The sequence below is a fragment of the Geotrypetes seraphini genome, chromosome 2 (assembly GCF_902459505.1).
Source record: "Geotrypetes seraphini chromosome 2, aGeoSer1.1, whole genome shotgun sequence".
NCBI classification, from domain to species: domain Eukaryota; kingdom Metazoa; phylum Chordata; class Amphibia; order Gymnophiona; family Dermophiidae; genus Geotrypetes; species Geotrypetes seraphini.
The window spans coordinates 431,229,410-431,255,466 of NC_047085.1; the positions used below are offsets into that span (position 1 = coordinate 431,229,410).

A 26,057-nucleotide genomic window follows, 5' to 3' on the forward strand; every position below is an offset into this window, starting at 1 on the left:
CCGGGAAACTGTTCCAAGCATCTACCATCTTTTCTGTAAAAAAGTTTTCCTTAGATTATTCCTGAGCCATCACCTCTTAACTCCATCCTATGCCCTCTCATTTTAGAGCTTCTTTTCAAATGAAAGAGACTCGACTCATGTGCATATGACAAACATCGTTTGAAATATCTCTATGCGAATGCCAGAAGCCTAAGAAACAAGATGGGAGTTAGAATATATTGCACTAAATGAAAAGATAGATATAATAGGCATCTCTGAGACGTGGTGGAAGGAAGATAACCAATGGGGACAATGTCATATTGAAGTATATATTGTAGTGATAGGGTGGATCAAATCAGTGGAGGTATAGTGTTATATGTTAAGGAGGGCAGAAATGCACCCTGGAATCCCATGTAGAAATTCCATGTGTAAAGGGGAAAAAGGATAATGATAGGAGTACTACATTTTGCCTGACCAGGATGAACAGACAGATGCTGAAATGTTATCAGAAATTAGGGAGGCTAACAAACTGGGTAACAGTAATAATATGTAATTTCAACTACCCCAATATTGACTGGGTAAATGTAACATCAGGGCATGCTAGGGAGTTAAAATTCCTTGATGAAATCAAGGACTGATTTATACAGCAGCTGGTGAAGCAAAATTCTAGACCCAGTTCTTAGCGCAGTGCATGATTTGCTGCAGGAGATAATAGTGCTAGGGCTATTTAATAACAGTGATCAAAACAAGATCAGATTTGATATACTCTTTGGAGTAAATTCACACAGGAAATTCAATACAATATTATTTAATTTTAAAAAAGAAAACTATATTAACATGATAAGAATGATAAAACTAAAACTTGGAGGAGCAGCTGCAAAGGTCAAAAATTTGCATGAGGCATGGATGTTATTTAAAAAAAAACACACAACATTTTGGAAGCCCAGACCAAATATATCCCATGTATTATTAAAGAAGGAGGAAAAACCAAACAGCAGCAGGTGTGGTTAATGAGCAAAGTGAAGGAAGTTATTAGAGCTAAAAGAGAATCATTCAGAAAGTGCAATCTGACTGAAAATAATTATAAACAGTGCAAGGAATGGCACTGATAAGAAAATCAAAGAGAGACCTTGAAAAGAAGATTGTGCTGGAAGCAAAAACACATAATAAAAACTGTTTTAGATATATTAAAAGCAAGAAGCAGGTAAAGAATCAGTTGGACTGCTAGAAGACTGAGGGATAAAAGTGGCATTCAGGAAAGACAAGGCCATTATGGAGAGATTAAATGAATTCTTTGCTTTGAATTCACTGAGGAAGATGTGGAGGATGTACCGGTGTCAGAAATTATATTCAATGCTGATATGCTAGAGAAACAAATCTCTGTAACACTGGAAGATGTAATGCAGGGGTAGGGAACTCCGGTCCTCGAGAGCCGTATTCCAGTCGGGTTTTCAGGATTTCCCCAATGAATATGCATTGAAAGCAGTGCATGCAAATAGATCTCATGCATATTCATTGGGGAAATCCTGAAAACCCGACTGGAATACGGCTCTCGAGGACCGGAGTTCCCTACCCCTGATGTAATGGATCAATTTGGCAAATAGAATAGTTATGTTTAAATGAAGGAACATCCGGAAGATTTTGAGGGGGGGTTGGGGAGGGGAGGGATTGGGCATCCGTCCTGCTGCAGACAGTGTCAGGTGAGAGTTTGGGGGTGGAAGCGGGAGGGATTGGGCATCCCTCATACCGGCCAACTTGTGGTGGGGTTCGGGGGTTTCCTGCTGTGACTGCTCAGCTGATCATGGCAGGGAGATTTGCTTGCTTGGATCAGCTCAGCTGCCATGTCTATTTGAAATGTAGGCCAACATTTCAATGGCCTATATTTCAAGCACCTATCACAGCCCTAGGGAGATGCCTAGGACTGCTTAAGATCGTCCAAGGCCACTTCCGGGTGAAACCATGCCCAAGCCTAGCCTTGGGCGAGCTTAAGCGTCTCCTAGGTGCCTCCCTGCACCCGCGCCAGCGCCTATAGTTTAGGCGGCTTGCCTCAGGGTTCTTTTTTTGAAAACATGCATCCCGATTGGCTGGCTAGACAGCAGTAGGATACCTACTACCCACAATCAGGATGCCGTTTATAGAATTTGCCCCTAAGTATATGTATTCAATATTAGGTGTGCTCAAGTAGGCACAGCACCTACAGAGCTGGTTCCTTTTCTGATCAATTTTTAACCTTCAACTGTTATGGGAGACATGAAAGTAAACTTAATATTTTAAGAAACTTGCTTTACCTCCAGATAGTCATTGTTACAGCTGTCGTGGTGCTCTATGCTCAGTGTTCCAAAGGCAAATGTGATGAGGAGTCCAGGTGTGGTGGAAATGGTCCAGTAACAATCACGGCTAGTAGGATAGTTCCCAGGGTATCCCGGAGAGTTAATTGATCCATAGGTAGCTGTCAGCTCACTGCCACATTCTAACAACAGAATAATGGTAACTTTTAATTTCCGTTATAAATTGTGCTGTCATATAGAATCCATGGTGTCTTGGGGAAAGTTTTTTTTCTCTTTTTTTAACAGTTTATACACATTTTCACATTTTACACAAATAGGGGGCAATTCTATAAGTGTGGTAGCAACTCTACAAATGGGTGCCAACATATAGATATTCTGATGCCATACACATAGTGCCAGTTCTATAATGGCTTCTTCGTGCCAAGATGCCATTAAATTCTAGCTTAAGTCACCATTGGGGTGCCAATAGTTATGCTAAGTCAGTGTCTCTCAAACTATTTTTTTGCTCTGGCACACTAAACGGAGCAAATGTTTTTCACAGCACATTATAATTGAAATTATAAATTATAAATTGAAATTATAAAATTGCAAAACCAACAAAAAATTAAATTTGAGAGTTATTTATTTAAAGTTCTTTAAGCTATCCGCCTTGAACTGAAAGGTATTGGCAGAATAGAAATCACTAATGTAATGTAATATATATGGGCAATGGCGAAACTAAAGTAGACAGAATTTCTAATCAATGCGATGGATGTGCTTGTTTTTCAGTGCAATTTAACTCAAAGCGCAGCTCAATAGTAATCAAGCAAACACGCATTTCATCATCTACCATCTGCAGTTCTCTTTTTTTAAATTTAATTTCTGTCAGAGCTGAAAATCCAAGTTCGCAAAAATAAGAAGATTCAAACGTTAACAAAGCCTTGATTGCTTTCTTGCTCAAGTTAGGATAACTACTGCATAAAAAATATAAATAAAATTACTTGCTCTTAGTTTTAAAGGACCAATCACGTGATGCATGTCAGTGAAGGGGAGGATTTAATGTAGGGTAAAAAAACGCCGCGGCCATCTTGGTTTACAAGCAGTGATCAGATCGGGATGGTGCAGAAAGAAAACGGAAGGGGTAAATATTCAGTCTTTAATGATTTAGGGCTGGTTTACTTCTACTAGAAGATTGTAAAAATGATTTTAAGTATAATGTATGGTTACTAGTATACAAAACAGATGAATTTGTGTTCTAGGGGACTTTTCTTGAAACAGCCTCCGGGCGAAAAATGTCAAAATGACAGGTCCCTTCCCGATGTGAATGAACAAACAAATATCAGATAAAAGATAAGTTTTAGCTTTTTATTACAGCTACTTAATGAAATTGTTATAAAATAGAGCACTGAGCACTTTTGAAGAGTTGATTAAGTAAAATTCACAGGCCTAATGAGGAGGCCAATGCCATACAAATTTTTTTAGCCATTGAAAACACTTGTCTAACAAACTGGCACTTCTGAAGGCCTTAGAAAAATAAATAAATAAGAACAAATGAAAAGAATGCAAATATGATACTGTTTTGTGTTTGAAGAGAACATATACATAAGCATGGATTAATGAGAAAAAGCCAACATAGATTTAGTCAAGGAAAATCTTGCCTCACCAGTCTACTGCATTTCTTTGAAGGAGTGAATGCACATGTAGATAAAGATGAACTGATTGATTTTGTGTATTTAGGTTTCCTCAAAAGGCATTGCTGAAGTATCTCATGAAAGACTTGGGATAGGCTTATTATGGAATAAGAACTTGTTGAAAGACAGAAAACAGAATTGGTTTAAATGGTCAATATTTTCAATAGAGAAAGGTAAATAGTGGGGTTCCCCAAAGGTCTGTGCTGAGACTGCTATTTTTTAACATGTTTATTGATGATCTAGAGATGGAAATAACTAGTGAGATAATTAAATTTGCTGATGGCACAAAGTTGTTAAATCTCAAGAGGATTGTGAAAAATTGCAAGAGGTCTTTGTGAGACTAGGAAACTGGGCATCAAAATGGCAGATGGCATTGTCACAGGGTAGGCCCTGGGACTGAGCCAGGTAGTGAAAAGACGCCGATGCCTAGGGCTAGGCAGGGGAAAATACTATCCTAAAAGGAAAGAAAACTTCCTACACTAACACCTCAACCCAGAACTAAAGCCAAAAAGAGAAGGTTTAGTACGGAGCAAGGAAGTACCTATTTGTTTTCGCCTGAATTAGAGAAGGGAGAGCAATGGGCAGGGGGAACTAAAAGTACCCAGGATATTGTTCCTAGGAGGAAGGTGCACCACACATCTCAGAACATTCAGGGGGGACACAATTCCAGGCGACACCAGGAACATTCTAGCCCTCACTTTAGCCAGGGACAAGCCACACCTATAGCTCATTATCCTGAGGCTTATAAGGACCAGCAGCAGTGCTCAGAGAGGAGGCAGCCACTGAACCAACCCGCACTGGAGAGGAAACAGAATGGTAAAAGGAGACCAGTTCCAAGGATGCGCAGCAGCATACCTCAGCCAAACACCCAGGTCAGACCTAGTTATATGGAATCTGAAATGTTAGAAGATTTCATGAATGAAGCTTCAGATAATGAAGACTATTTAGACTCTGAGGAAGTCATGGACTTTAATGAGGGAAATGGGGATACTGACCTTTGGGATAAGGAAACAGAAGGGGGTTTAATTGAGGTTAGGCTGGGTCTTTGAAAATAGCAAAACTGAGAAATGAAAAGGACTTGCTAGTTTGTTCTTCTAGTTAAGGGGCTGGCTGGCTCAGTAAATTTAGGTTAAAGAAAGTTTACTGTTAAACCTGTGAGACTTGTGAAGGTTCCTGCATCCTTCTTGTGCAAGAACCAGAGTTTTTCTGGGCTGTGGCAAGTGGCACTGCACAGCCCTGGCAGTAGTTTTGGAGATATTTTTCCTTTTTGGGTTTTCTCATAAGATTGGATTATGGGTCCTATGTTGGGAGGGACCACAACCAGCGGTCATTATGGGAGAAAGTCCCTTCTGCCCTGAGCTCAGCAACCAAGGAGCTCAGAGGCAAGATCCAGTCTAAACACTGTCAGAAATCCTTGTGCTTAAGAGACTGAACTAGAAATTGCACAAAAATATTTTTAAAACCCATTGACTAAAGCACTGGAATAGTAAAGAGTCATTTTGGACTGTATCCTGGAAACTTAAAGTTTTTTCTTTTGAACTATGAGTGCAATTTGGGGTTTTGGGAAACTGAAGTTCCAAATGGAATAAAGTATTTTGAGTTGGAAGCAAACTGGGTGTTTTATTTTACTTGATCCACCAACTCCAAATAAGAACTGATAATCTACTCGGTCAGCGCCGTATGCTCTGGGCTCTCTCGGCCATTCCCCCTTGGGCACGGCCCAGCATGGTGACAACATTTAATTTGAGCAAGTACAAAGTGATGCGTGTGGGAAAGAGTAAGACAAACTATAGCTACGTGATTCAGGGTTCCACGTTAAGTTACTGCCCAGGAAAAATAATCTAGGTGTCATCATTGAGGATACGTTGAAACCCTCAGCACAGTCTGTGGCAATGACGAAGAAAGCAAATAGAATGTTAGGAATTAATAGGAAAGGAATGGAAAACAAAGATGAAACTATTATACTGCCCTTGTATCACTCTATGGTACGGCCGCACCACAAATACTGTGTGCAATTCTGGTTGCCCTAACTCAAAAAAAGATATAGCAAAATTAGAAAAGGTACAGAGAATGGTGACAAAAATGATAAAAGGGATGGGATGACTTGCCTATGAAGAAAGGCTAAAGTGGCTCGGGCCTTTCAGCTTGGAGAAGAGATGGCTCAGTTGTGATATGATAGATGTCTATAAAATACTGAGTAGAGTGGAAAGGGTAGATATGAATCGCTTGTTTACTCTGTCCAAAAATACTAGGACTAAGGGGCATGCAATGAAGCTAAGTAGTAGATTTAAAACAAACTGGAGAAAATATTTCTTCACACAGCTTGTAATTAAACTCTGGAATTCGTTGCTGGAGAATGTGGTGAAATCAGTTAACTGAGCAGAGTTTAAAAAAGGCTTGGCTAATTTCCTATAAGAGAAGTCCATAGGCCATTATTGAAATGACTTGGGGAAATCCACTGCTTATTCCTAGTTTAAAGAAGCATAAAATCTGTTTTACTACTTGGGATCTTGCTAGGTACTTGGGACCTGGGTTGGCCACTATTGGAAACAGGATCCTGGGCTTGATGGACCTTCAGTCTGTCCCAGTATGTCAGCTCTTATGTTCTTATGATCAGCAAATAATTTTATATAATACACAAACTGTGAATGTCCCAACTTGGATGCTTCATTTTCCAACTAAATAGTTGAAGTGCAGTTTAAGATTGTTGTGATTATACATCAGACATTGTATCATGCTTCCCCAAAGATCTTACAAGAGCTCCTCCAGATCTATAAACCGAGAAGAGAGCTTAGAGATGTAAATGGGATGAAATTAAGTTTGGAGGGTAGAATGTCGACTATGCATGCTAGGATCGGAGCATCAATGATATCTGTGGCTGGCGTACAACTATGGAATGCCTTGCCTGGTATCCTGCGGTTTTGTATGGGGAGGATGAATTTTAAGAAAATGCTGAAAACTCAATTATTTGCCAATACTTTCTTATGCTAAGATGTATTTCAGTTGATAATCGCCTTCTAGAATTTTTCTGACATCAATGTATGATTTAAAGCTTGTTTGTATTTCTGAATCGATTGCATTTGTGCTCTATCCCTATTATAACAGGGATGATTAATGATGCTGTCTTGACATGTCTATGTTATATGTGATAATCGGAGGGAAACAAGATTTTATGTATGTGATATGGAAACCGCATAGTTGTATGAGGTATCTAAAATTTTTAATAAATAAAATAAATAAATCTAGGGAATCCTACATATGGCACTTAGCATTATGCACTATTTCTGCACCAATTTTTTAATGTAGAAAGCATTATAATGGAACAAGATGCCAAAATGGCCCCCAAATGGCAGACCCATGTGGAACTACACTTATGTGCCCTATGTTTTTCCACATGGATCTGAAAAGGGGGCTTAATGAGGGATATGGGTGGGTCAGAAGTGTTCACTAAAATTGTATGCATTGTTAAGAATTTGAGGAATCCAAGGATTTATGGCAGGTTTCAATTAGTGTTACTCCTCACACCCAAAATTGACACGGATCCTTACACTAAGCACTATTCTATAATTTGGAGCATCACTATTATAACAGCGTTCAATAGCCATTTTGGGCCCCATTTACTAAATCTAGCTACATCTGCACAATTGAACTTCACCTGATTTATACTGTAGCTATGTGAGTTTTTTTATTTGTATAAAGCCAGCCTGTAGTTTTAATTGGCGATTCAGCACTCGCATCTTTGTGTATTCATTAGAACCAACAGCAAAAGAAGAAAACCTCAAGGTTCTACAACAGAGGTGAATCCAAAACAAAGCAAGATGTGGAACCAATGTTCTGGATGAAAAGTTTATTGGCAACCAGAATTTAAAATTTAAAATGATACAGTCAATGTGGCTGGCATACGAAGAATAATAGAACACCTTAACGAGTTTAGTGTGCATAAAATTTAAAGAATATGCAAGTGATCAATTAGTGCACGTTACAAAGGTCTAATTCATGTTAATTTTATCTTTTATTAAAATAAATTTCTGAAATAAATGGCAAAAAATCCCCAAAATTGGGGAAAAGTGCAAAAAGGGTAAAAGTAGGGGGAAGGGTACTTGATAAACCACCTTTCTATGGTACAATCAAATTGGTTTACAACTATTATATGCAGCTATTTTCTCTGTTCCTAGTGGTCTCACAATCTAAGTATTGTACCTGGGGCAATGGAAAGTTAGTGACTTGACTAGTCACAAGGAGGGAACTGAACCCAGTTCCTCAGGTTCAAAGGCCACTTACACTAACCAAAAATATATTGCCTGTGCATATACCTAGTATGGCAACCTATCTAGGCTACTTCCTATTTCAGAGTTTCACTCTGTAAGCAAATAGATTCATGTTTTAAGAGCTGAAATATGTGGCCATTTATTTTCAAAAATTAGTTCAAGTATATATTTAGCTAAAATGAGGTCAGATGTTCATTACATTCTTTTCTCTTCTGAAATATATACTGATAATTAAAATGTACCTGGTTCTCGAGATTCCCATGCCACTGTGAATCCTCCTGCATTGACTGAGTGATCCGAATGGAACCAGAAGTACAAGGAATTATGGGTACTGAAGAGTTCAGTAGGAATAGATGTGCCACAGTATTTGCCTATCATGAATTCTGAGGCCGATCCTCCATCATGAATCTGAAGGAAGTCACCAATACACCCATTTCTTTCCTCCAAGTGGAAGAATGGGAAAAAAATGCGAAGGATCTAGTGAGAGAGAAAAAAAACCCCACAGCATCATATCTATGTTCTGAAATCTAAAGATACCATAAAGATAAGATATATGAATAACCATAGTTATGAATAGTATCAGCCTATGTACTTAGTGTAACAACTTTCAAGGCTACACAAGATATATTCATCATATCTAAAAACAGGGCCGTTATGGTCCTGAAGACTCCTGTAAAACATCCCTCTTAATATACAGCAGACGTTAACAGAGTAGGACTATGCCATTAAAAAAAAAAAAAAAAAAGACACCAATAAAGGCTACTATTATTTATGAGCTTTTAAGAATCATTCAAATAGCAAAAGTAATAGGGAAAAAACTCTTCAAAAACCCTCACCAGGACCTCAGCGGTACCTCTCTAAGCTTGAATACTCTCATGGCTTAGAGCTTTATGCACCCAATCATTGGTCAATTGTTTTATATATTCCTTTTTAACTTCATTTAACTCTGAAATCAAATTCAGCTTATCTTAAATTTCCTTTATATTCATAAATATTTGAAAATGCTCAAACTTAGCTTCAGCTTACAGTTTAGAACTTTATAGTGCTCGGTCAGGGGGTGATTTAGTCCGACATGTTTCGCCCGGTGGCATACCAAGGGGTGGGGGCAGGGGGGATGGACTGCCCCAGGTATATGCCCTAAGGGGGGTGAAAGCTGGCCAGATCCGGGTCCGGAACGTCCTGCCCTACTGTGCAACAGGACCTGCAACTCAACGCGGCTGCCGGTGCACCCCCTCTGACATACTTGCTCTGGAGCAGAGTCAGCAGCTGGGCTGAGATGCAGGAAGGTCCCGCGATGACTACGTCTGCCAGCTGTGCTCCAGAAGAAGTAAGTTACGTCGGAGGGGGTGGACCCAGCAGATGCAGGGAGTTGCAGCAAGGTCCACCATGGCTAAAAACCACACTACAGTTTTGTAAAAGGGGGAGGGGTTAGTTTGTGAATTTATATTCCATACTAGGCAAAGGTGTTTTCTGTGTTCCATGTGTTCGAAAGACATGGTTTTCTGTTAGGATTGACTGTGCAGGATTGATCTGTATTAGTTTGGCTTGTTTGGCCAATCACACCTTAGGGTTAGTGGGGATGGGCAGACCCGCTATGCCTAAGGCCTGATTGGTCCAAGCTTCTAGAGCCTGGGCCAATTAGGCCTTAGACTTAGCGGGGATGGGTCAGGAAGGGGAGGGCCCGTCTCATTTCGACGAGGTGGGCCTGTTGGCTGGACGGCAGCAAGACCCGTCCAGCCGGCCAACATTTAAAGGTTAGTTGGGGGGAGGTTAGAGGAGTCATCTGGGGGGGAGGTCGTTAGTATGGGGGGTCCGGAGGGGGTCCGGCAGGAGGGGTTGGGCACCCTCCTGCCGGCGATAGGGAGTTTGGGGGGGTGTTCCAGCAGGAGGGGTTCGGCACCCTCCTGCTGACGATCGGACAGGCGGCCGCTATACTTATCCCTTGCCGCGATAAGTGTAGCGGCCGCGTCTACTCTAACCCGATTCTCTAACCGGCATCTGTAACATGGACGCCGGTTACAGAATCGGGGTTAGTGTAGGCCTGATTCTGTATAGGACACCTCTCCCGGGCGTCCTATACAGAATCAGGGCCTTAGTGTGCGTCAAATCAGTTATCGCCCCTTGATGAATTCCCCTCTAAACATCTGCTGCTGCAGCATGATAAAAACTACTGAAAGCTATTTATTCTCCAGTGATCATTCAAATTCAAGATAATATTGTAGGGATAAGTCTGAAATTTACCCCCTCCTTTACAAAGCCGCACTAGCATTTTTAGTGCTGGCCACGGCGGTAATAGCACTGACGCTCATAGAATTCCTATGAACATCCAAGCTGTTACCGCTGAGGCCGGTGCTAAAAACGCTAGTGCGGCTTTGTAAAGGAGGGGGTTAATTCAAAAATAAACTAATTATAAATGTACTGTATAGAGCCCTTAAACCTACTTTCAGTTAGCATAAAAAGTGTCTACCAGTGTATACCAAATTATATTGTTGAAATGGTGGTGTATCTCAGTCCCTATTTAAAATACCCTGGGGTTGACATTCAAGGCAATTTAACCAGCTGAAAACAGCTCAGTTAAATCGCCTGCTCATGGCTAAACGGCCATTTTCAGTGGCAATTAACCGGTTAGTTTTGCTAAAAATAAGCAGTTAGTAGCAAACTCAAAAATGGCTATTTTGGGGGCATTCCGAGGGAGGCGTCAGCACTTGGCTGGTTAAATGCTGATATTCAGAACTTAACCAGGCAGGTTAACCGCAAAATAAGCTTCATAAAAGTCACTTAAGTGTGCATATGTGTAGTTAACTGACTATGTGCTAACCAGCTCTGCAAACCCAGATATTCACTGCCAGTGCCCAGCCTGTCTTTATTACTACTTTGATAGAGTCCATTAGTCCTCATGTTATATGCTGCAGAGGCCTGTTGTGTCTGATTTGATAAGTTGGTAGCTCCCAGGCTTTCCACCACTGTCTGGAAGCTGCTCAGGATGAGAGACACTTTTAGTTAATAATAATGTATGTTAATTACCTTGCCAGGGACAACATGGACAACCCAAGCACAGCTGACCTGGTGATCATACTGATCGCTGCCTGGATTATTGGGGTAGCTGAACGTGCCAGACAATCCCCGGAGATACCCGCCACAGACTGCAGTTGAAAAAAATACAGAACAGAAAATAACAAAATATTACAGCTGGGCTTTTTGGGAAGGAAATGCATGAGAAAGGCAATGGCTGGAAACTCCCTAGCATTAAGACTGAATCACTCCAGGATATATCACACTAATTTATTTAAGACTAATATTTGTTCCCATTTTCATAACCAATGAGTTATCCATTTTTAAAACTGCATACAGTACCCTATTGGCATTATGTAGTTGGTTCTTGCAGTACAAAATACAATGGCTATATTGAATTCTGCAATCTGGTCACTAACAGGTCAATTTTATAAACTAGATGCTATTATTTACACATGCACGTAAATGTTTAGAATATTAGGATATTGTGTGCATGTATGCGGCCTAAGTACTATTCTGCAAACACCCACCTATATTACACAGCATGCATTTGCAAGGGTGGAACATGGGTGGGGCTCCCACTTAACACACTAACTTACCCATGCAACTGACATGATTCTGTATCTGCAGCACATAGGTGCAAACAGACTAGCTCTCTTGCTAGTATAAGTGCTTGTGCCTATATGTTAAGCATGTATACAGTAGATATGGGCACCTGCTTTCTTTTATAGAATAGGCTTCTACCACAGCCCACCAGCTGCCTAATTGTGAGCATCCTCACAGTGGCATAGTAAAGGGGGGGTCCGCCCCAGGCACCTTCTTGGTGGGATGCCAGCACCCGTCCTCCTCTCCACCTCCCCTGCTCCTTCCACTTCTCCCCCTGATGCACACACGCCTTTACTTCCCCCTTCGTACCCCTAGCTTTTCATCGGTGCAAGCAGCAATTCCAGCCTGGCTCTCTCTCTGACATCACTTCTAGGTCCCGTGCCCAGGAAGTGATGTTAGAGGGAGATATGATACAGGCAGCAAGTTTGTGTTGCTGCTCATGCCGGGAAAGTTAAAGAGGAAGGGTCGGGTGTGCACTGTGCGGGGGTGCGGGGGGGGGGGGGGCGGAGAAGAGGGCAGGGGAAGGGCACCTCTTATCCTTGCTACACCACTGCATCCTCATATACAATCACTCCCTAAGGAGGTAATTCTATAACTGTGAGCCTAATCAGATCCTGTTCTACAAAGGAACATACTAGTGTATCTGGGTATATACACGCTTATTTTTATTTATTTATTTTAAAAAAAATGTATACCACCAGAAACTCAGTGGTTTACAGAATTAACATACATAAAACAAAACATAAAATAACCAAAAACTCAATATCAACATACATGTAGCTATAATATTATGTGGTTAGGCACAATCTCTTAAGCCAGTGTCTCTCAAACTTTCTCGAGCCAGGGCACAGCTCAAGGCACCCAGAAGTACATGGACGTCGCCGTGATGACATCACGTGCATGCATAATTTCATCACGCACATGAGTGACATCATCATGTTGACATCCACGCATGTGCAGAGGCTCTCTGCTACACTTTCTCTCTCTCTCCTTGCCTCTTCCCTCGAGTGACATCCTTCCTTCCAACTCCCCAACCCATGTTCTCTCCCCATGCACCATTTCTCCCTCTCATCACTCTTACTCCTCCTGTAACAATTTTCTTTCCTTCCCTCCCCCCAACAGCTAATATGCTCTCTCTCCATCCACCATCTCACCCTCCCCTCCAGTGTGTAGCATCTTTCCTTTCCCTCCCCTTCTGCCAGGTCCAGCAGCACCTCTTCTCCCTTCCCTTTCCCTGCCACCTGTCCAGCAGCCCCTCAACCTCTCTCCATGTCCAGTAGTACCCCTTCTCCATTCATCCTCCCCCCTTACCCCTGTCCAGCAATACCCCTTCTCCCTTCCCTTTCCCTGCCCACCTGTCCAGCATAAGAACATAAGAATTGCCGCTGCTGGGTCAGACCAGTGGTCCATCATGCCCAGCAGTCTGCTCACAAGGCGGCCCTCTGGTCAAAGACCAGCGCCCTAACTGAGACTAACCCTACCAGCGTACGTCCTTGTTCAGCAGGAACTTGTCTAACTTTGTCTTGAATCCTGGAGGGTATTTTCCCCTATAACATCCTCCAGAAGAGTATTCCAGTTTTCCACCACTCTCTGGGTGAACTTCCTTATGTTTGTACAGAATCTATCCCCTTTCAACTTTAGAGAGTGCCCTCTCGTTCTCCCTACCTTGGAGAGGGTGAACAACCCGTCCTTATCTACTAAGTCTATCCCCTTCAGTACCTTGAATGTTTCGATCATGTCCCCTCTCAATCTCCTCTGTTCAAGGGAGAAGAGGCCCAGTTTCTCTAATCTTTCGCTGTACAGCAGCTCCTCCAACCCTTTAACCATCTTAGTCGCTCTTCTCTGGACCCTTTCAAGAAGTACTGTGTCCTTCTTCATGTAAGGCAACCAGTGCTGTAAGCAGTACTCCAGGTGAGGGCGTACCATGGCCTGGTACAGTAGCATGATAACCTTCTCCGATCTATTCGTGATCCCCTTCTTTATCATTCCTAGCATTCTGTTCACCCTTTTCACCACTGCCACAAATTGCGCGGACAGCTTCATCGATTTGTCGATCAGAACTCCCAAGTTACTTTCCTGGGAGGTCTCTCCAAGTACCGCTCCGAACATCCTGTATTTGTGCATGAGATTTTTGCTACCAACATGCATCACTTTATATTTGTCCACGTTGAACCTCATCTGCCATGTCGTAGCCCATTCCTTTAGCCTGATTATGTCACGTTGTAGATCTTCGCAATCCCCCTGTGTCTTACTACTCTGAATAACTTTGTATTGTCTGCAAATTTTATCACCTCGTTCGTTGTACCTATGTCCAGATCGTTTATGAAGATGTTGAAGAGCATGGGTCCAAGCACCGAGCCCTGCGGCACCCTGCTGGTGACCCTCTTCCAGTCCAAGTATTGTCCATTTACCCCCACTCTGTTTTCTATGCTCTACCCAGTTTTTAATCCACGTGAGTATTTCATCCTCGATTCCATTGGCTTGAAATTTTCCGAAGTAGTTGTTCATGTGGAACCTTGTCAAACGCCTTCTGAAAATCCAGATATACAATGTCAACCGGTTCACCCTTATCTATCTGCCTGTTCACTCCCTCGAAGAAGTGCAGCAAGTTTGTCAAACAAGATCTGCCTTTGCTGAAATCGTGCTGGCTGGTCTTCATCAGATCTTGTCTGTCAAGGTGATCAATGATTCAGTCCTTTATCAACGCCTCTATCATCTTTCCCGGTACTGAGGTCAGACTCACCAGTCTGTAGTTTCCCGGGTCTCCCCTCTTCCTCTCTCCATGTCCAGCAGTACCCCTTCTCCATTCATCCTCCCCCTTTCCCCTGTCCAGCAGCACCTCTTCCTCTCTCCATGTCCAGCAGTACCCCTTCTCCATTCATCCTCCCCCTTCCCCCTGTCCAGCAGTACCCCTTCACCCTTTCCTTTCCCACTTCTCCTGTCTAGCAGCAGCTCAGTGTGCTTTTAACTTGGTCAGAGAGCTACTGCGAGGATTAATTTAGGCCAGCCCATTTCAATGATGCAGCTTCCTCTTTCAAAAAATGCCCATCTGGTCACTACCCGTGCCTAGGAAGTGACATCAAAGGGCGAGCTGATACCAACGTGAGCATGCTGCTTGTGCCGGAGAAGTTAAAAAGGTATGGGGAAAGGGAAGGGGGATGCTCGCAGCATGGGGTGTGGGGAAGAGAGCAGGGGAGGAGCACTACCAACCCTTGCACCTCTCACCCTTACTATGCTACAGGGTGCATGTTTGATATGTAAATGTGAAATCCTTCTTTATAGGAATTACACTGTCCGGGGGTAATTTTTAAAACAAGTGCCTAGGTTAATTGTGCAGGAAGGTGCCTATTTGTAACAAATCAAAACAAAAAGAAAGTACTGTGGAATTGATGTTCTTGATGTAAAGGTTTATTGATGAATAAGATAAAAACTCAGCAAAGAACTAAGATGCATTAAATGAAATTGTTCCAAAACAAGCGATGCAAGTGATGTAAAATCAATAAATCACAGTCAATATGTGATGCAGATCCTACACAATCTGTGTTTCGGCTAGGAAATCATTCCTCAGGGGTCCAAATTGTAATAATAAGTCTGAGTTAGGATATAAAATGAATTCCAAAAGAAAACTTTAAAAAAATTGGTTAAATCAGAAGTAAAAATCACCAGTGTGGTGAATGAAACAGTACATACCTGTCTGTATGCTAGTTTCAGATGTTATGGCCAAGTCTAGCAGAGCAGCAAGCAGGTGGGGGCAGTGTAGTGAACCATAGAGATGGGGACGCAGGCCCATGCTTCACTCGAACCACTACACTTATGGTGGGATTTGTGAGCCTTCCAAACCCCATCCTAATCCCACTGTGCCCACATATAGATGTCACCTGCAAGCATAAGAACTATTGGTGTGATGTAGAGTTGGATACAGTGGGTTTTGTGTGGGTTTTGGAGGGCTCACCATACAAAATTTGGAGGCTATTATGATATCTGTACTGGGAAATGTTATGTGAGGTTCACTGCAGTGCCCTCTAGGGTGCCCCACTAATCTGCTGTGTGACCAGTCTACTAAGACTGTTGGCCTTTCCTACATCCCAATGGCTTAGTTTGTGTGATTTTCTTTTGGATTCTTTCTGGTTTCGGGGTTTGTTTGTTTTTTTCAAAAATGGCTCAAACACATCCATATTCGAAGAAACAAGACAGGTATCTTGCAGTTTTGAAAATAGACATGCTTGGTACTGGATTTTTGTGAGTGTTTCACAAAACATCTAAACTCAGATTTAGGCGTCATTTCAAAAATGCCCCTATTTGCACCTTTTTATAGAATATCATATAGGCAGCATTCTAATATTTATATATATATATATATATATATATATATATATATATGTACAGTGTTCTAATCATTTACAGTTCTCCCCCGAAATTCACGGAGGTTCCGTTCCAGGAACACCCATGAATTTCAAAAAACCGCAGATGCAGTTTTGCGTCTGTCAAAAGGCAGGAGTAAGGCTAGGGCAACTGGGGTGCCAGCGAGTGCAGAAAATCATTTGCGGTATGCTCTGAACGCCTCTTCCTGTTACTAAAGTCAGGCTACACCAAATCAGGAGCTGCTTTGACACACAGCTCCTGATCGGTGTAGCCTGATTTTAGCACAGGAAGAGGCGGTCAGAGCATACCGCGAATTAGTGAGTCCGCGATTCGTGAACTGCAAATTTGCAGGGGAACACTGTACACACGTATTTGGCATGTAAATGTTAGCACCTTCTTAATGGAAGAACTCCACCACCACCATGAAGACATGTACTCCAATGCAATGTTGCATGGTTTGGATGGGCAGATTGGATAGGTCTCTCTATCTGCTGTTCCTCCTTCTGCATCTATTCCTTTCTCTCCTCTCTTCTACCTTCCAAAGTACTTAGTTCAATACAGTCTTGTTAGAATGTTTATATTCTTATTTTTCCTCTAGCTCTACTTTTCACTTCTTTATTACTCCTAGGTACTTTAGTTAGATTGTGAGCCTTCGGGACAGTAAGGGAATTTCTAAGTACCTTTCTTATATTTTCTGTATATTTCTTATATTTTCTGTAAACCGCTTAGAACCTAATGGATGTAGCGGTATATAAGAAATAAATTACATTACATTACATTTACTTCATTTCTCTTGTTTTATATATTGCAATGAAATGTTACCTTGTTGAGGAGTCTGACACTGAGGTCCAGTCCAGGTATTCGTACAGTTGCAGAAGTAGCCATTAATTCCATCCACACAGCTGCCACCATTCTGGCAAGGGTTGCTGGAGCATTCATTGATATTCTCTGTACAGTTGGTGCTTGTCCAGCCCGGATCACACAGACAAATGTAACCAGACATTGTAGCCTTCAAGGTGAAATCATATTTAAAAAATTTGTTTTTGAATTACTTAATAGATTACATTAAACTGAGAGCAGAATATGTGATAATTAGGCATAATTTCTGAGACATTTGGGAATTTTCTGAGGGCATCAAATGTCAGGCCATGATAATTGAGATACCGGAGGACTTAGCTTCAATTACTCCCATTGGCAGCCATTCATAATATATGCTAGCTGTGAATTTTCCATGAAAGAGATGCTCATGCAAATAATCATGTTTTGTGTTATTTTTGTTTTGTATTACTTTTGTGGTTGATGGTTTTGTGAAAAAAAATTCACAGAACTGGACCCATATTCATAGTAAAACAAAAGGAAAAACTGCAGAGACGATGTACCAAGCGTCAAGCTGCTTTATTAAAATTAATAAAATATAGCGATTTCAATAGTGGCTCTCATGTGTGAAAATGCGGAACCTGACACGGGCCGTGTTTCGGAGAAACACTCCTTCATCAGGGGTCCAGATGCGATAAAGTCACAATTGTGAGAACTGTAGGTATCGAGGAAAAAGTACAACAAATCGATGGGCAAAAAACACGGCCGGTTTGTGTCTTGCGGCTGCCACACAGTAAGAAACTGTTAGCGAGGCCCATATTCATAGTAAACACCTGTGTAAAAACTACTAAAGTTACAAAAAGTATTCCAGAAAAGACATTAGAAACATTGACAGTAATTAACAGCCCTGAGAGACATTGGCATTGCTATAGGGTACTTCTATGGGGGTTGCTGTAGGGGGTCATCTGACTTACTTTGAGCCAGTGTGTTCATCTGTCTGTGATATTTTCACAACCAAAAAAGCAGTTGGCATCAAGATTATCAGCCCTTTGAAGCATTGTTATTGCTATATTGCATGTAATATTAAATGTTTCTCCTATATCAATGCCTATGTGATGATCCTCTTTGTATTTATGATTTATGGAAACTCATGTATTTATTTTATTTACTTAGTACTTGCCATTCCCGCTATTAACTGTAAGGAACACAACGTAGCAGTTTACAATCTAAAATAAATAGTTTACGTGAAAAGAAAAAAATGGGCTCCTTTTACTAAGCTGCGCTAGTGGTTTTAGCGCGCGCTACATGCTAACGCCTCCATAGATCTTGCGTTAGTATTTTTTGTGTAGGGCGGGGTTAGCATACGCTAAAAATGTTAGCGCAGCTTAGTAAAAGGAGCCCAATGTGTTACAGGAAAGATAAAATCACTCAAACATCAGTTACACAACAGAGACAATAGGTAAAGAGAAAGGGGGGGTGAGAAAGAGGAGGCGAGGACAGAAAAAGGCATATTTGAATTTATAAATTTGGAGCTGTTATTATAATGCATAAACATGCATGTGTAAACCTGTTTATAGGCCAATTTTTGCAAACAAAATATATTTATTTGCCAGGACTCAGTCTTTGAGGAGAGTTTGCCAAGACTCATCAAGCTTACTAAATTTATATTTTCCTTCTGCCTATTTCTTGTATAATATGTTGTACCTTCCCTATTTGCATTTTGTAATTTGCTGATTGTCCAGCTCTCTTCGGTGTGAACTGTGCCTAGAAGTCATCCGACTATGGCGGTATAGAATAAAGTTATTATTATTATTATTAGGCATGCCTAGACACATTTGTAGATGCACAAATGACACCTTCAACTTAGGTGCTGTCCGCCACATCAATTTTTTTTTTAAAAAATGTACGTCCCGATTGGTTAGTTAAACTGTGGTAGGGCCTAAATACCTCTATAGAAAGGAGAAAAAAGGAAAGCAGTGTATATTAATACCTATAGTTTGGGAAATAAGGTTCTGGATCTAGAGGCTGTGATGAGAGAGGCTGACTTAGATTTAATGGTGGTCACAGAGATATATTTTTTATGAAGAACCATGACTGTACTATATTCAGAAAGGGTACAAAGTAAGGGAAGAGAAGTAGCGCTATATGTTAAAAATAATATTAAAGAAACAGAATTAGAAAGCTTGTCCGGTAAGGAGGCGGCACTGTGGGTTAATCTGGAAAGAAGGAATAAAACCTCTATTTAGACTGGCGTGTTTATATAGATCTCCTTCACAGGCATAGATTGACAATGATTTAATTGAAGGCATTCGTAATATTGCTATGAAAAGAGAGATGTTACTAATAGGTGATTTTAAAAGGCTGGATGCTGAGGTGTTGTCAAGAAGTACAGATTACTGACAGGAAGAACTGCTCCAGCAACTAGTAATGAAGCCCACACAGGAGGAGGCCTAGTGGATTTGGTGCTTACGAATGGGGAGAGTGTTTCTGATTTGGCATCCAGTGATCATCAAATATATGGTTCAATATTAGGATAAGTATGGAAAGAATTTATTCAAAACTAACCGTCAAAATGCTGGAATATCTCAAGGAGTTATTAGCTGGCTGGGAATGTTAGCAGGAAGCAGAAAAACAGCAGGCAGAACTGAAAGGAAATATTTTAAGGGCAACAGACCTTTTATGTTAGGAAAGGAAGAGGAGATGCTATGGTTCTGAAAAGAAGGGGATAAAAAAAGATAATAAAAAAGAAGTTAGCCTTCATAAACTACAAGAGGTCACAGAGAGAGGAAGATAAGCAACAATATCAGGAAAGATAAGAAAAGCTGATAAGGTAACCAAGAAAGCAAAGGTAGAAAAGGAAGAAAAAATAGACAATACAGTAAAATGAAAGTACAGTAGGTTTTTTTTAAAAAAAGATATCGTGATAGGAGGAACTGCAAAATGGCTTTATCAAGTTTAGGGGTGAAGGGGAGGAATATGATGAAGCTGATGAAGATAACAAGTGAAATAGACTTTGAATGATTTTAGGAAGATAGGGCCAGATTCACTAAGCAAACCGATCGTGTACCGATCAGTTTGCGACCACTTAACTATCAAATTTCCATCCGGCCTGATTCACTCACCTCCCCTGCGATCCACTTGGAATCTGTGCATGCAAATGAGGTGAAATGCATACAAATTGGACAGCAACCCAAAATTTTGGATCCAACTGGGCTGGCTGCTGAACTCAAGAAGCTCCATAGAAGCCCTGTTCTGCCCCGTGTCTCCTGCCTACTCGTCTCGATCTTCCAGCCCTGCTTTCTGCCCTGAGCTCCTACTCTTTGCTGCCTTCCCTGCAGTGTGAGCCCACGGGTTTAAAATGGTGCTGCACTACGCACTACGCAGTGCAGCCCTGCTTTAAACCCACGGGCTCGCACTGCATGGAAGGCGGCAGAGAACAGGAGAGTCTGGGTGGAAAGATCTCCTGGAAGGGGGGAGCAGGAGAGCCACTGCACCTGACCGGTCTACCCATGGTCAGGCCAGGCAGGGCCGGCCAGACCCCCCCTCCCCTGTACCTTTAAAAACATTAAGAGCAGGAGGGGTGCCGGTCCCTCCTGCTCCATAGGCTGAATAACCCCCCCCACCACGACCAGCATGGCCCCCCCCGACTTGGAACACCCGACCCGACCTCAAAGTTGGGAGCAGGAGGGGTGCTCAGTCCCTCCTGCTCCTAGGCATCCCACCCCACCCCCTGGTCTGCCCAGGCGGTCAGGCCTGGACCACCCACCCCGGTACCCTTTCAATTGTTGGGAGCAGGAGGAGTGCCCGGTCCTTCCTGCTCCTTGAGGCAAGCTCCCATCTTCGGAAGCAGGAGGGGTGCCCAGACCCTCCTCCTGCTCCAACGCTGCTGAAAATCTTCGGTAGGAGGAGGAAAGTCCTCCTCCTCCTGTTCTCCAGCCAGCCGCCGCCCCAATAGGGCCTTAAGCCCCCGCCCCGGCACTGATTGGCTGAGGTGCCTCAGGCTCCTCCCTTTGGAGGGGCCGGGGCACCTCAGCCAATCAGGGACTTCCTTAGGGAGGGGGTCTAGGGAAGTCCCTGATTGGTGTGTAGGGGGCATGTTAACAATCATCTCCATTTGCATGCAGGCCTTTACTGAATCAGTCGGCTGGCATGCAATAGGAAACCTATCGTGCATGGTTTGTAGGTTTAGTGAATCCTGCCCTTAGTGCTTATGAGGAGCTAGCTAAACTAAATTTGACAATGAGATAGAACTGAATGGATACATCTGAAGGCACTGTTCAGCCAAATCAAATAGGTTTCTTTCCTGACACAAAGCCCCATTCATATAGATCTATCTGAAACCTCTCCTCATCCCCCATTCATCCCTAGGCCTGGAGGTAATCATTGGATTACAATGGGTGGGGAAGGAGCAATCTCCCTCTGCTCCAAGTTGTCCAGTTCTGGCTCCCAAAATGGCCACCATGCTAGCAGTAATACTGCAAAGATAGCCAGGAGCAGAATGCGATTGCTCCCACCCCATCTCATTGTAACACCACCGATTACATCTAGGCAAGGCCTGAGAGTAATGGGGGAGAACCAGAGGGCAGCGAGGATAGAGGCTTTGGATAGATCCATGTAGGCAGGTATTTGCATTGGGGGAGGGGCCTAATGGGTTTGGCTGATTGAGGGGTATCAGAAGGATATATCATGGAGACATTGATGGATGTGACCAGGGGTGGTACAGGAAGTCAAGGAATTGAATTGGTGGTGTGCCAGGAATCCCCAAGCTGAGGGAGTGTGTTGGAAGGATTGGATAAGGGGCTGGCATGAGAATTTCAGATATGGAGAGGGAAAAACATTTGGGTGGAGCACCAACAGAGCATTGATCGCCATATCTCAAAAAAAGATATAGTGGAAATAGAAAAGGTACAGAGAAGGACAACAAAAATAATAAAAGGAATGGGACAACTTCCCTGTAAGGAAAGGCTAAAGTGGCTAGGGCTCTTCAGCTTAGAGTGACTCAGGGATAATATGATAGAGGTGTATAAAATACTGAGTGGAGTGGAAAGAGTAGATGTGAATCACTTGTTCATACTTTCCAAAAATACTAAGACTAAGGGACATGTGACAAAGCTATTAAGTTTTAGATTTAAAACAAACCGGAGAAAATATATTTTCACACAACATGTAATTAAACTCTGGAATTCGTTGCTGGAGAGTGTTATGAAATCAGCTTAGCAGGGTTTAAAAAAGGTTTGGATAATTTCCTAAAAGAGAAGTCCATAAGCTATGATTGAGATGGCTTGGGGAAATCCAGTTTATTCCTAGGATAAGCAACATTAAATCTGATTTACTACTTGGGATCTAGCTAGGTAATTGGGACCTGAATTGGACACTATTAGAAACAGGATACTGGGCTTGATGGGCCTTCGGTCTGTCCCAGTATGGCAATTCTTATGTTCTTATTTATTTTTGTGAAGGCTGTCCTACATGTGTTATTCATTAAATATCATACACTACAATGAAAGAAGCGTCAATGAAATGGTGAACTGTTGCAAATGCTAGTCTTCCAATGTCAATGTGTAAAGTAAAACTTCTAGCTTTAAGCATGATTTTCCACTTATTGGAAAAAATTCAATACTTACAATGCACTGTCCATTCACACATGGGTTTCGGCGTTGGCAGATATCACTAACAGGAGTACAGCCAACACTTCCATAGCCACTTCCAGAATAGCCGGGAGGACAGATGCAGACAGGAGTTGGACTGCCTTCTGGACATGAGACATAGTGAGCCATTGTGATAATCATGATTACAATATGGGGAAAGTAAAATAACGTGCTCATCCAGAGACCAAAAATCAAGATCACATATTCAGAAAGTATATATATATATATATATATATATATATATATATATATATATAAAAGTTTCACTATCATGCATGAAGAATTAGGTTTTTGAAATGAAAAACAAAGCTGTTATAAGAATAAACAACTACTTCAGCTGTACACGTTCAATATTAAACATCATTTCATCTAGGAGTAAAGAAACAACAGCAGAAATTGAAAGTGAGAACAAATTAAGGATATATAAAAATGCAAAAACCACAAAAGTTATATATTTGAAAAGATACTATAGATTTTACCCCCTCTTTTACAAAGGTGCGCTATGCTTTTTAGAGCACGCTAAATATTATCATGTGCTATACACACGTTAAATGCTAACACGTGCATGTTAGCCTATGGACGCGTTAGGGGTTAGCGCACGTGCTGATTTAGCGTATGCTAAATCCGTGCTAAAATGCTTAGCGCGCCTTTGTAAAAGAGGACCTTAATAGCTGCATTTCCACATGCAAAGTGGGTAAAGGTAAAATTCACCACTTTCACAGCATTTTCCTAGTTCAAAGAAAAAAGAGCAGGGCGTGGCATCTTTTGAAATGCAGTGGAAATGCTGGTCCTGTCTAAATGAGACTGATATGCTAGATCAGTGTCTCTCAAACTGTGTCACAGCACAGTGGTATGGCCCGAAGAGATTCTGGGTGTGCCATGAGAGTTTCCAGAATTTTACTTTATATTTAAAAATTCCCATCGTAAGTATGCACTAGAATTGATGACATGTACATTGCGTATGCGAGAGTCTGTCAACGTTATGACCGTCTGTGTGCATAAGAATACAACTACCCAGGATCCTGTGTTTTCTCAAGATAAGCAAATTAAAGTTATTTTGTATTATCTAGGAGCTTTTGCAGCATAACAATTCAAAACATATGAGCAACTGTTTGTGATTGCTCTTTTGTAGTACCACAAAGAAAAATGGGGAGACCCAATGATCCACCGATGAAAACAAAAACTGTGGATACAGATGTTCTGGAGATAATTTATTAAACACTGGCATATAAAACCATGAAAATTCAATTTAAAAAGTACAATGATAAAAAATACTGTGATAAAAATCTAATCGGACCCAACACGGTCCGTGTTTCGGCGAACACACCTTCCTCAGGGGTCCAATGGTTTGCAAACTCACATATAAAGAATTGGACTGAAAACAGTCTATTGTCTTTAAACATGTGAGCAAAGAATACCGCAGACAAGCTGAAGTAGCAAAAAAATGCTAAGGGTCCGGTTGGATTTTTATCACAGTATTTTTTATCATTGTACTTTTTTTTAATTGAATTTTCATGGTTTTATATGCCAGTGTTTAATAAATTATCTCCAGAACATCTGTATCCACGGTCTTTTGTAGTAAAAGCAGCTCTGTGCAATATTAACAGTTTTCAGCATATAAGCATTGTTTATGACTGTCATTTTTTGTCTGCTGGTCTGAATACGAAGGGTTTTTTTTTTTTTGCCTATGATAAGAACATAAGAAGTTGCCCCCGCTGAGTCAGACCAGAGGTCCATCTTGCTCAGCGGTCCGCTCCCGCAGCGGCCCATCAGGCCTAGTGCCTGAACAGTGGTCCCTGATTAATTTTGGAATTTACCTCTAATCCCATCCCTATAATCTACCTTTACTCTTATCTGTACCCCTCAATCCCTTTGTCTTCCAAGTACCTATCCAAAGCTTCTTTGAACCCCTGTAGCGTGCTCCTGTTTATCACATCCTCTGGTAGCGCGTTCCATGTATCCACCACCCTCTGTGTGAAAAAGAACTTCCTGGCGTTTGTTCTAAACCTCTCCCCTTTCAATTTCTCTGAGTGCCCCCTTGTACTTATTGATCCCCTTAATTTGAAAAATCTGTCCCTGTCTATTTTTTCTATGCCCTTCATGATCTTGAAGGTTTCTATCATGTCTCCTCTAAGTCTCCGCTTTTCCAGGAAGAAAAACCCATGATAGATGGCATGAAGCAGAGCTAGAGGATCTGAGTGCCTTCTGAGGCTTTTTTCCTTTACTTAGGGCTCCTTTTACTAAGCTGCGTTAGGGCTTTAACGTGCGGAATAGCGCTTGCTACAATGCCACGTGCACTAGACGCTAACACCAGCATTGAGCTGACGTTAGTTCTAGCCGCGTAGCGCAGGGTTAGCACATGCTAATCTGCTGCGTGCGTTAAAAACGCTAGCGCACCTTAATAAAAGGAGACCTTAGATTTTCTCTGTGATTATTAGTATACTGTATATTTACTGGAGTGTAGTTTATTGTGTCTTACAATCATTTAACATTTAAATTCAAAAACAGCTTCTGCAATTTTTTTTAAATCACTTAGGGCTCCTTTTACTAAGGTGCGCTAGCGTTTTTAGCGCGTGCTGTAGATTAGCGCGCGCTGCTCTCTGTACTACACGTAAAAGCTAACCCCAGCTCAATGGTGGCATTAGTGTCTAGCGCGTGCGGCAATGCAGCATGCGCTATGCGCGCTCTAAAACCGCTACCGCCCTTAATTAAGGAGCCCTTAATTCAGTTGCCAGTTGTCTGTGTTTGCATGGACTGCCTCCATTGTATGCATATTCATTGCGGATATCTTGAAAACCTGACCAGGACCGACTTGGGAAACACTACCCTATGGAAATCCTCAGATGCTCCTTCACACATCCTTGAAATGTGTTCATCTTCCCACAAAACTCTAAATCTGACAAATCCTCTTGATGCATATTTGCCCTACACCTGGAAGATTTGGGCTTTTCCTGACAATTTTGGCAATTTAACTGATTGGGGACTCCCCTTTCACAATTAGCTGAACCGATAGAGAGAAGAAGCAATGGCAGAAGAAAAATGTTTTTTTCCTGTCAGGAGGTATTGGGGGGGGGGGAAGAGCTTTGCCTATCGATTGCTCTTCTTAGCAGGTGCTAGGCACAGTTCCTCCCTCCTTTACCGGGCTGCTTCGCACGAATAGCATGCATATAATTTGCATACTATTCGTGCTGAACATCACCCGCTAAATAATAATTGCTCCCACCACAGTACATTTTACGTGGTGTCAGAGCTTTGTGCATTGGAGCCTCAGTCCCTTTCACAGTGGCTTAGAGGCTTCATGCAGATGCAATCACCCTTTGCCCCTCTTTTGGTGCTATGGAGTCTTCATGCCACTCTTGATATCTGGCATGACATCACCATGTATGGCAGATGCTTGCTAGTATGTTC

General features: G+C 41.9%; 1 protein-coding gene across 2 annotated transcripts in view; it reads right to left on the bottom strand.

The window, feature by feature from the left end:
- The window catches only part of CUBN (cubilin), a 494,825-nt gene that overhangs the window by 431,000 nt on the left and 37,768 nt on the right, over positions 1-26,057 (bottom strand). The window contains exons 11-15 of one of the 2 annotated variants that reach the window (XM_033931276.1): positions 22,626-22,750; positions 17,008-17,194; positions 11,230-11,348; positions 8,448-8,682; positions 2,268-2,449 (exon numbers count right to left, since the gene is read on the bottom strand). In XM_033931276.1, the coding sequence (XP_033787167.1) occupies positions 2,268-2,449; positions 8,448-8,682; positions 11,230-11,348; positions 17,008-17,194; positions 22,626-22,750 (848 nt within the window). Of the gene's footprint in view, positions 1-2,267; positions 2,450-8,447; positions 8,683-11,229; positions 11,349-17,007; positions 17,195-22,625; positions 22,754-26,057 lie in introns of both variants that reach the window. The other variant, XM_033931275.1, reaches the window with a different exon arrangement.